General features: G+C 40.7%; 1 protein-coding gene across 1 annotated transcript; it reads left to right on the plus strand.

Moving 5' to 3' along the window:
- Nucleotides 1–206: 206 nt before the first annotated feature.
- ldlrb (low density lipoprotein receptor b) lies at nt 207–11,652 on the plus strand. The gene is made up of 18 exons (XM_007551586.2): nt 207–468; nt 4,888–5,013; nt 5,131–5,253; nt 5,682–6,059; nt 6,142–6,264; nt 6,385–6,504; nt 6,631–6,753; nt 6,910–7,038; nt 7,125–7,296; nt 7,386–7,613; nt 7,695–7,813; nt 7,904–8,043; nt 8,147–8,288; nt 9,156–9,308; nt 9,404–9,538; nt 9,855–9,929; nt 10,045–10,205; nt 10,304–11,652. The coding sequence occupies exons 1-18, from the start codon at nt 396–398 to the stop codon at nt 10,340–10,342; spliced, it is 2,559 nt and encodes an 852-aa protein (XP_007551648.1). The 5' UTR covers nt 207–395; the 3' UTR covers nt 10,343–11,652.
- The last annotated feature ends 483 nt before the right edge of the window (nt 11,653–12,135 follow it).

The raw sequence follows: 12,135 nt of genomic DNA on the forward strand, positions 1-12,135 counted from the left end.
ATATTGCTCAACTGCACTAGTACTGTACTAATTTAAGTGTAAAGACACACGCGCACACACTATACAGATTTTAAAGGGAAAAAACAAACTAACAAAAAAACAGATGATGACAAGAGATAGTGATGCAGCAACATTGTGGCTCCTCCCATTGTCCCATCACGCCTAATTTCTAACATCACCCCACTGTTCTAAGCCCCGCCCGCCTGTCAGCTACTTAAAACATGCCGAGATGCGACACTGACCACTGAGGATTTTACCGGTATAGAACCCCAGCTGTCCAGTCTTTGACCCAGACTCTTGAACCGGCAGAACCCACCTCGGATCTCGTCTCCATCTCCAACCTGCGCTGTCTAAGCTGACTTTTCATTCTGTTGAGGGACAAATAAGGACAGGACATGACCGGGGCGTGGAAGGGACTGTCTACATGTTGGTGTCTGCTGATGCTGATTCACTGTCTGGCTCAAACAGGTAAGACGTTTTATCCAAAATAAAGGAAGATCACTGTCTAAATGAGTGCGGGTTGTTATACTGAGTCATGTCGATGCCGTTTAAATAACCCCATTATAATGCCAATAAAATGTGGTTTAATTCTGCTTGTTTCACTTTAAAACGGATGTAATTAAATTAACACTTGTTTGACACCCTAGTTTTTCTCGTCTTGAAATCTCTAACTGAAATTTACTTTCAATTTTAGCTCTTAGCTGTGATGGATTTCCTGTTGAAAACCTGAATGATAAAGTTTTGAGATAATAACCTCGATGAGGTTTGCGTTTGAATGAAACGTACGCACAGCGCTGTGATTGGCTGCTTCTGCCATCAGTGCACGTTGCATCCAGTCAGGTTCACGGATTTGGGTTTTTTTTTCTTTTCCGGTGGGCGGGACAAATTTTAGACGGTTGTCAAGGAAGGAAGTCGCTAGAAAAGTGTTCACCTCTAGCTGCCGACAATTTCCTATGACATCGACTTTCACAACATGCAGCTTCTAATGCGTGATTTTTTTTTATTCAGGAGGGAATATTTTGTTAGAATGACACTGCAAAAATAACAGTATGTATGTGAACTAGTACAGATAGTTTTAAATACACAATACAGATTATTGTTTACAGATAGTCAAAAATATGGAGCGGTATGTAGCGAGAGACTAGAAACTGTTACTATATGTACAGATATAAGATGCAGTTGATGATTAGGTGATTTAACTATTTACATTTTCCAGTTTTTTTTTTCTTCTAAGATTTGTCAACTAAAAATGCAAAGGTAAAAGTAAAACAACCTTTCAGGATCCTGAATCCATTATATAATGCTGACAGGGAATGTTGCCTATGATTAGCTAAAGGTATATAAAATCAAAAGTAAACTATTTGAAAGGAGAGACTGGTCCTTAACTGTGTGCAGTTGATTCATTTAACCAGCATATCCACCCACAAATCTCTGCTCTCTTCAAAGAATTTTCCTAAATCTATTTTTTTTTCTGTTTTGCTGCCTTTATTTCCAGTCATCAGATTTTCCAGATGGTCTCCCCCCACCTTCCCTCTCTGTCCCTCTCTGTCTCTCTCTCTCCCTCTATGTGTGTGTGTGTGTGGGGGGGGGAGGTTAAAGAGAGCAATAAATATAAATCTGGCTCTGGTTTATTTAATGTAGCGTCACTTTCTGTTGATCGTGCTTCTAAAATAAGTCATTCTTTCCAGGCTGAGGCCAACGTAACTTTACTTTCATCCACATATGAACCAGATGAATTGTTAATCCAGGTAATTGTTAAACTGTTAACCATAATGTTAGTTCCCTAAAGCTAGATCTGTACAACCTAAACATCCAGAGTGCCACAGTTGCTCATTTTCCCTTATTGGGCTCTGACTGGTGACTGGAAGAATACATAGAGAAAATCTGATATATTATTTTTTTTATTCATTAAATGCATCAGTCTAAACATGTATCAACCTTGTACTCTTGTAATTTCTTTTTCGGAAACCCAGAATTAGGGTGAGTGAAACCCATAACCCAGCCCCGATCCACTAAGTTAACTCAGACCTGGGTGGATCCATATTTGATCCAGAACTAGTCAGCAGCTTGGTTTCATCCTGTTTGGTTTCAAACAGGATCAGTAACTCGTCGCCCAGTGACTCCTGTAAACTCTCAACAATCAAAGCTCATCTTTATGACTTGCCCAACGTGATGTATGCACCTGCTGGTTATTAATTGCTGAGCGCATGTTTGACCACATAAAATCACCTCTTTGTGTAGGTTCTCACTGTGCACATATCACAAGGATTTACCACTAAATAACAGGACTGCCTTATGCTCTAATAAGGGAACGTTGTTGAGCCGTAACGTCCCAACAACTTGTCAAACCACTCTGCCGGTTTCTGCCGTCAAACAGGTCTCACCTTAAGTGTCTTTCTGAGCTCAACGTTGATTGTAGTGGCTTTTTGCGGAAATGCCTCCTTATATGGCATGTAGTGAGGTGTGGTAGTTGCATAGTTAAGCACGGATTGCATTTGTTTTTCTGCAGAAGCAAATGAAGTACTTTCTTTGCAGCATCCTAGCTGTGGTTTGTGATTCCAAATCCAACTTTTGATTGGTGTTTTTCCGTTGTGCAAATGAACCCGTCAGTCAGTGAGCATTGACTGTTTGGGGACTGTTTCAGGCAGTTTGACTACTACTCTGCTATGCTCAGTTCTACTATGCTCAACAACATGCATTATGTCACTGTCAGAAGTAGCAATTAACTACAATGTAATGACCAAGCTTCTCTTTGAGAACTTTTGAATTAGAAAGAGTTAACGATGGTTAATGGGATGATTAATGGTGGAAAACTGAAGTGTAGTCTGGAGTGGTTCCTATTTCCTCCTAACCTCAGAGATGAGGTCAGGATTCTGGAGCTGGGATGTGATGTCAAATGTGACCCACTTGTAGTTCTGTTTTTTTTTCTGGCGTATTATAAAGTTGATTCCTAAAAAGGTAAAGAGAGTGGAAGGCGTTGTACTTTTTTGCACAGAAGAAGTTTATGTCAGAAACTTTCTCCTTGTGCAATCTTCCCGGATTCCCTGCCATGTGTGTCCATTAGTGTGTGTGTGCTTTACTGATTCCTGAAATGAGTAATCAGAGGAAGGGAACATTCTCGTAAATGTTACTACATCAGATTCCTCCCAAACGAAGCATTAAGGTGACATTGTAAAATCATTTCTTGTAGGAAGCTGTCTAACCAGTTTTCTTTCATCACTCTATGATGCTAGCAGCTGGACAGACTACCTGCTCTCTGTAGAGTTGCATGTTGTTGTGAGGAATGCCATCCTGGGGCCAATCAGCAACTGGTGGTGTGATGGTTCAACTCCTCCCATGCTATTGTCTTAAAGGGACAGTCTGACAATGGGCCCAGCCTCCAGGTGACTGAGGACAAAAAAAAAGGCAGTGCAAACAGTGATGGAGGATGATGAGAGAGGCCCTTGTATGTTCCACCTGTGCTCTTCTGATGCTTTGGCTGCTGCTGTAATCAGCTGCTGATAAGGCCTTTGAGCTGGAAATAAAACACTTTCAGTGTGACGGCATAAACTTTTAAAGTTTAATCCGGTCAGTGAGTCTACTGCTACCACATCCTTGTTAAAAAATAACTCTGCTTCCGTACTGGTGATAAAGTTAGGGGGTTGTTCTCACACCTTGGTACACGTATACAGTGGACTAGAATAAATGTTTTCACTAATCACTGACAATATAAATATGAAGAAATTTAAAGTAATATTCTCTGAATGTCAAAAAGGCAAAAAGATAAATAGTTTAAAATGATGCTTGCTTTATTAGAAATCCACAAGGAATCTATGGCAAGAGAAGATCCCCAACACTGTGGTCCCTTTCATAAAAAGCGTCCTAATATCTGCCCAGTTGTGAGAGTTTCCAAAGATATCATGTATAATCAGCCCTAAGTGGAGAAAAGCAATCCATAAGATAATCTCAGTGGGAAAAAAAAATGAGGGAAACAACAGAGACTTTACCAACTGACTTGGTCTGCTAATCACAAATTAAAAATATCTCAAAATGTCTTGAATTTAATCCTTAGAAATTTGCAGAACCTGCATCTAGGAATGACATCAAATGCAAATGAACCAAGTTATGGTTCAAAAATGAAAGACCAGTGGGATCTGCTAATTGATGTACTCCATATACTAACCAATACAAGCCAACAAATAATGTTCTCTGAAGGAAATTATATATTCATGAGTCAAAGACTTAATAACACCAAGCAGCTATTTCAAAGTTTCACAAGCCAGGCAGCCATTTTGGATGTTGAAGTCGGAGTTGATGAGAAACCTTTGACTTCCTCACTCAGAATTGTGACTTTGAGACTGTTCTAGTAATTTTTCAAACTTTAAACCGGGAAATTTAGACTTCTGAGTATAAAGAACCTTATAATTATGTGTTGTCCTTTTAGTTAATAACAGAGGGAACATGGAAAATAATGTTTTCTTCCTTCTCTGCTGTTTTTTGTAAAATTACACAAAGTCGTAATGTACAATTATTTGAAAAATTTTATACTTGGATGCTGGTTTCGTCAAACAGTTAGTGTTACTCCATATCTTGCCTAACCATGAGTCAAATGTTAATATAATTTTGTAATCTCCTCTGGGTTAAGCAACAAACAAAAGGTGTGGTTTTCACACTGTTCCTTATCTGAACTCCAGGAACCTTCAATTGGAACTGGTCTCATTGTATACAATTTTGGGTCAAACATTAACTCTAATAGGGTATGAGCTGTGTTGACACACGCAGCTCACGCTGCTGCAAGAGCCTTTTATCCGGGAGATGCAAGCTGAGCTGGAATTGCTGATAACATTCACAGAGTCTGTAAATGTTGGTATGTTCTGGTGTGACATTACCTTCGCTTGTCATCTGCAGATGCAGCCTTCACATGCAGCTCCACTCAGTTTAAGTGCGGAAACGGGAGATGCATCACCCGCAGGTGGATCTGTGATGGAAACGACGATTGTGGCGATGGGAGTGATGAACTAGCAGCTGTCTGCTGTATGTTAGTTTTTCTTTCTCATGAGTATTTTTATTTGACCTAAACAAATAAAAAAAGATGCATTATTTGTGTCCACATACAGAAATTTCAACCTTTATTTTTGATTCCCTCCTCAGCGGCAAAAACTTGTATGGAGTCCCAGTTCAACTGCGGGGCGCCTTTGAACCAGTGCATACCAAAGAGCTGGCATTGTGACGGCAAAGCCGACTGTGACAACGGCGCCGATGAGAGAAACTGCAGTAAGTATCCCACCAGTGCAGACTTCCTACAAGAAATGATTTTATCTGGTTGGTTGCTGGAAATTCATCCAACAAAAAGCAGCCCAGTCAATAACAGGTTAATAATTAAAAGACTGAGAGATTATTTGAAGTGGAGCAAAACAAAAATGTAATTCAAACTGAGGGAAGTACGTTATCCATTAAACTATATATGATTATTTCTATGTTCACTTGAAATAAAATGTCGCTTTTTAAAGATTAATGTGCTTAAACTGTTGTACTGGCTATAGGGTAAAATGTGTTTTGTAAGTGTAGGTTTACCATGAAGAAATGTGTACATACGTTCACTGTAATTCTAATATCTATCCATAACACAAACTATGAACTGTTTGAAATTCTGAGCATGTCATCACATTAACTTATTCTCCTTCCCCTTGCTTTCAACACAGCTACAAAAGAATGCAAGACCGATGAGTTTAGATGCACCAATGGTCAGTGCATATCCAAGGCTTACGTTTGTGACAAAGACAGGGACTGCTCTGATGGCTCAGACGAGGTGAACTGTCCCAAGCCCACCTGCCACCCTCGGTCCTTCCAGTGCAACAATTCAATTTGCGTGCCAATGCTGTGGAAATGTGACGGAGACAGGGACTGTCTGGACGGGTCTGATGAGTGGCCAGAGAACTGCGAGGGGAGGCAGACGTTGAAGAAGCCGTCGCGATGTGGCGCCCATGATTTTGAGTGCACAAACGGTGAATGTATTCATAGGGCTTGGAGGTGTGATGGAAGTCCCGACTGCTCAGACCAGTCAGATGAATTCAACTGCAGTAAGTTGGTTCTCTTGGAGTTTGACTTAATCCCTCTTACCATTGTTGTCCAATCTTCTAAGCAGTTTGCACAATTTTCCAGGTCAGCCCAGTTGTCACGATGGTCAATTCCAGTGTGGGAACGGTGTCTGTATCAGTGAAGCCCTGAAGTGTAACTCGGCGAACGACTGTGGGGACAACAGTGATGAAGCTGGCTGTCAAACAGGTGGGCCTCTCATTCAAGAGTACTTTTACGAGGCGACATGTTTGCATACGGAAGCAGAGGTTTTCATGTCCTAAGGTGTTTTTCTCTACAGTTTCTCAAGTTCCTGTTCTGTTTCCACAGATAATGTGTGTGAAGGTCCAGCCAACTTCAAGTGTGGCAGTGGGGAGTGCATCAGCATGGACAAAGTATGTGACTCAAACAGAGACTGCAACGACCAGTCTGACGAACCTCTTGAGTGTGGTAAGCTACCTTCTGGATAAACATCCTCTACAGTTTTAATATAGGCAAACTGGCAATACAGCAGCATTACCAACCAGCTGGCATGAGGAAATACCTGACATGTTTTATATTTATTTGTCTCCACAGGCAAAAACGAGTGTTCAACAGGAAGTAACAGTTGTTCTCATCAATGCAATGACCTGAAGATCGGCTACAACTGCTCCTGCCCTGCTGGATACAGACTGAAGAGTGACAATCGAACATGTGAAGGTACAAAAAGTGTGTGTTTTTTAAGGTCCAGTGTGCAAAAAGCCACCAAACTGTGACGGAGTCATAGATTAAACTGGGAAATGACAGAGATCCTCTTTAGTGTATGACTTGTCCTCAGTATGCTAATCTCTTGAACCTGTGTTCATCCATCTGCAGACATCGATGAATGTGAGGTGCCAGACACCTGCAGTCAGATCTGCATCAACCTGCCTGGAAGCTACAAGTGTGACTGCAATGACGGCTATCAAATTGATCCAGTGAACAAAACGTGCAAAGCTGAATCAGGTAGCCAGATTGTGCTCCTCAACAATACTTTCCCTCTCAATAGCCCTGTCTGAAAGCTAAAACCGACTCTCTTGTGTTTTCTGCAGGGACAGTGGCCACGCTGTTCTTCACCACAAAGCACGAGGTCAGGGAGCTCACAGTGGACCGCAGTGAGTATACCAGGCTGATCCCAGAGCTGAAAAACGCTGTGGCTCTGGATCTTGACATGCCGAACAAGAAGATCTTCTGGTCAGACCTCTCTCAGAAGAAAATCTTTAGGTGAGCCTGACGGATTTTAATTATTTGTCTCACACATTTTAAATTAATCATCTCTCTCTAAGTCCATGCTGTTGTCTCCTTCCCCACAGCTCAAACATTGACATGGCCAACAACTCTGCTAATCACAACGTTGTGATTGAAAACGGGATTGAAGCCCCAGAAGGCCTTGTTGTGGATTGGATCCATGGCAACATCTACTGGACTGACAGCACCTTGAAGACCATCTCTGTGGCAACTACAGAAGGCAACAAAAGGAAGACCCTCATCAATGAGAGACTTGGGAGGCCTAGAGCCATCACAATTGACCCAGAAAATAAGTGAGGAAAAATGTCCTTTGAATGATTTGGTTATTTTAAAAATTCAAGCTTATTTTGCTAATTTTTCTGTGTCCTCCTCAGCTTTATGTACTGGACTGACTGGGGAGATGAGCCTAAGATTGAGAAGTGTGGACTCAACGGAGACGGTCGTGTTGCCTTGGTGACTGATGACATCGAATGGCCCAATGGCATCACCCTTGGTAAACAGAGCTCTATGGAAATCGGAGTTGAAACAAAGCATGTCATTTCCCTGTCTAATGAGCCACATTTGTGCCTTTCGCTCTAAACAGACATGGTAAACCAGCGTCTGTACTGGGTGGATGCCAAGCTGCATGCTATCTTCAGTGTTGATGTTAATGGAGGGACCAGACACACGGTCATATCTGGAGAAGAAAACATCCATCATCCCTTCTCACTGACTGTCTTTGAGGTCAGTAACGACACCTGTTATTCCTCAGTTAAATCACAGCTTACTGAACATTGTATGATGCATGTAGTCAGTTGATTAAATGTTTTTATTTCTTCTAAAACAGGAGAAAGTTTTTTGGACAGACTCCTTCCATGGCACAGTTTCCAGTGCTAACCGCCTAACAGGAAATTACATCAATGAGTTGGTGACTGATCTCCAAAATCCAGAGGGCCTTGTTCTTTACCACAGCCTGAAGCAGCCAATCAGTAAGCATTCATCTCAACATTTACATGCAAACATAAAACATTAGCGACAAAGAGAAATCCTTTTTTTTTTTTTTTATCTTCCAACCATACCAAACCTAATCGCTACCACTAACCGTCTTGTTACTATGGAAGGGAAACTAAAATGTAGCTATTTTAAGTAAGGTGTTCAAAAAAGCACAACAACAGGAAGGGCTGCAACAACCATTTAAACTTAAGTTATTTTCAACAGAGCGAAGTTCATTAAGGCTGCTAGAGCAAAGGCAGAGACTTTGGCAGATGGAGGTCATTTACTCCCTTTGCCCTTTTTTACTTTTGATTTGGTTGTTTCTTGCCCAACTTATTAGGAAAAGGAAGCATTTGCCCCATATCTATTCATAGCCCTGAGGGATGCTTTGTCAAACTGTCAAATAGGTCATTTGATTCTGAGCTAATTTTAATAGGCAACAGGAAAGTTGAACTCTACACCAAAAGTCATCCTTTATCCTGTTGAGCTTCCAACCTCCGTCTGCTATTAAGCATTCTGGATTTAAATCCAAGCATTACGGTTAGAATGAACATTTTCTAGTTAAATGCATATCAGCAATCCTGATTGAGTTAATTGTTAAACAATGTTAATGACAGCTTAACATGTCAGCTATGTCATCATTTATTTTAAGATAAATAGTAAAATCTTGCTTTAGCCCAAGTGCTCACACACACAATGTGACACCCTTGCTGCTCCTTTAAGTATAATTCTTTCATGAAAGATCTGGATTTGTAGTTTCAAATCATCTCAAAAGCAGGAAGTAAGAAGTCGTCTCCAAATCTCTGATAAGTTCATTTGTGAAACGTATCTTAAATTGATGTCGTTACAATGCTTTCTTTTAGGCATAAACTGGTGCAGGGAAGGCAACAGCATAAATGGAGGTTGTGAGCACCTGTGCCTTCCTGCTCCTCTGTTTAACGAGAGCTCTCCTAAATACACCTGCGCCTGTCCAGACAACATGGTGCTGGCCGCCGACTTGAAGAAATGTGTGGCAGGTATGTTTCTTCTGCACAAATATTCAAAAACCTTTAGATCCATCCTCCGGTGCCGAGAGTTAACTCTTATTCTCTGATGTCTTGTATGTGCTCAGTTGCACCTCCTGCCAGGACTGACCCACCTGTCATGTCCAAGACAACCACCACTAAACCAGCTACACGTGGCACCACAACTACCTCATCTGTCCAGCCCACACAGACCACAGAGAAACCTGCTGGAACTGCTCAAGGTAAAGCAAAATGTGAAGATAAACAAGAAACGCACGATTTGTTACCAAAACTTGCAAAAACAATTTTTAATTTCTTTTTTCTTGGTCAACACACGTTTGTTAAATTCTTAGATTTTTTTCTAAACTTATGTTCTATCAGGCAGAAAGAATTTATTTTCTTTTTGACAGCAATGGAAATAATAAACTACTGATTCTTTAAATTATTTTTGACATATTACATACGGTTTTAAATATGTAATAAAAGAAAAAAAAAAAACGCGCTATAAAAAGGTATATGTTAAAAAAAAAGAACTGTATTCTTGCTTTCTTCTTTTAGGCTTCCAAAAAGCCGTGATGCCCGAGGAAGCTCCTGCGTCTCATTCTGTTGCTCTCTACGTTTTTCTACCACTCGGTACGTTCCACCTTTTATCCGATCCATCATTAAACTTAAACATTTAATCTTGGCAGTCTTTTTTTTTTTTGTGATATGATGTGACATGGATGTACTTTCCTCCTTTCTTCTGCAGCGATCATAGCGGCACTGGTGTGTGGAGCAGTGTTGTTTTGGAGAAACTGGCACAGGAAGAACACCAACACCATCCACTTCGCCAATCCCGTGTACCAGAAAACCACTGAGGACGAGGTGCACATCTGCAGGAACGGCTCTGACGGCTTCGTCTATCCCGAGGTAGCCCGGCATTGTTCTCTGTTAACGGTTTCCTTTGCGTGGCTTCGAAACTTTACAAGCGAATCTAAATAATCCTTTACCTACTTGTTTTTTTGCAGAGGCAAATTGTGAGCATGGACGACATGGAAATTGCATGATCTGAAGAACTTTAGCTGAAGATTTTTTTATTTTTTTTTCTTCTGGGGAAACAAGACCTGCTTCTTCACAAGCCCTCCCATTTTCCAGTGACCTCCTTTTGTCGTTTGTTCTCGACCTCAGCACTGTGCTGTACAAGCCTGCAAAAGAGCTTCTCTCAACTCTAGTATGGCAAACGAAAGCACGGGTACAAGCAGTCACACTTTTTTTTTCTAAGTAAAAGAGCAACACGCAGTATCAGAAGACGATGCTAATCTGGGAGCTTTGACTCTTTTGATGCTGCTTGAACATACTTAGTAACACAAAATCGCGTCAAAAATTTAAAAAATCACGTCATCTTGCCCCTTCACCATTTCATACTTGCTCTTTCTTAACCCTTGGGTTAAATTGGTTTGGTCAGTTTGTTTTGTGGCATTTAATTGAAGTCAACTAGTGTTAAGAGCTAAATTAAGCAATAACTGGAAAAATACCAAGAAACACTGATGCCTAGGTGAATATGTAAGAAATAGCGGGATTATGGGTACAAAACAGGACAAAATGAGAATGTGTGGGTTTGAAATTGGCTGTAAGAACTGGGGAAGGGGCAAATTGACCTGAAACCTATATTTTGCTTTTATTGTATTTATGTCATAATAAATGTTTTCACTGCAATGCATGTCCGACTCTAAAGTCGTTAACTGTAAAGTCTTAGCGGTTAATTTGTGCCTTGTAACGACACTCCACTAGTTGGGAGAAACGTATCTGACGCCTTACTGATCTCTCTGCCTTCCACACCGTGGCCTTTTCTCACTCGGGAACCAGGGTCGTGCATTTTATTTGGCTCCCATGTCAGACAGCCTTTTGTTGTGATCTGTAATATTCATCGGCAACACTTTTACGTTGCTGCTTACTTTGTTTTGTCCAATCACCAAATACGCTGCGGCCGTTTGGAGCCACAGGTGGTTTACATTTTGAAATGAAGAAGCTGCTGAGTCATTCTGACATCAACCAAAGTGAAGAAAATGTTCTTTTTTGTTGTTGTTGTTGTTAATAAGTAATTGTAGCTAACTACCTTTTGCAACATTGTAAATAGTTGTAAATATGTTTTTGTAAAAATGTCCATTTACTCACATTTGTAAATAGAATGAAGAAGTACGTGTTTTATTTATTTATGGTTTGTTTGACATTGTTCCCAGCTGGCTGTAATGAATATCTCTAAATGGTGAAGTCCGACCTGAACACTGTGCAGCTATTATTCAACTGATGTCAGTGAAAGCGTTGAATGGTTGTTTGGTTTTGCATACAAGGCGGCTCACCAGGGTTCGTGCTTTACTTTCCACCAGAGAGCAACTATTTATGGTGTCGTAGCAAGAATGAAGAGACCTTCTGTTCCTCTTTCCCCCTGCATGTTGTCTCTCTCTCACGATTCAGATTATTTATTGTGCTACATGCGTTCTGTTACTCTGATGGCCTGATCGTATCGTGGGATTAATGCTGCATTCGAGTCCCCCTGGGAAGTGTCATTACTCTGATCTGGGAAAGGCTACACCAGACTTGGGTTGAAGTCGGTAAGCAAAGATGCCTATACTGATTTAATTAATTTTAACTAACCTCATTCTGTGCACTGAAACACTACAGAAGATCCTTACAAAAATGTTATTCCTGAAACTTTTAGTATATTTTACAAGCACAGACTCAAGTGAAATCTCAATTTCGGAGCTGGTTGCAGACTTCCAACCTTTTAAGTCTGGACCCAGGGAGCCTCAAATGCAGCATAGAATATTTTTCAATTCATTTGCAATAAGAAAGGTTGGTT

This window comes from Poecilia formosa, unplaced genomic scaffold (genome assembly GCF_000485575.1).
Source record: "Poecilia formosa unplaced genomic scaffold, Poecilia_formosa-5.1.2 Scaffold43, whole genome shotgun sequence".
Lineage (NCBI taxonomy): Eukaryota > Metazoa > Chordata > Actinopteri > Cyprinodontiformes > Poeciliidae > Poecilia > Poecilia formosa.

Coding starts and splice junctions, on each gene's coding strand:
- ldlrb (XM_007551586.2), top strand. CDS start 396: ATGACCGGGGCGTGGAAGGGACTGTCTACATGTTGGTGTCTGCTGATG. Junction 5,254..5,681: donor CGCCGATGAGAGAAACTGCA/GTAAGTATCCCA, acceptor CTTTCAACACAG/CTACAAAAGAATGCAAGACC. Junction 8,044..8,146: donor TCTCACTGACTGTCTTTGAG/GTCAGTAACGAC, acceptor CTTCTAAAACAG/GAGAAAGTTTTTTGGACAGA.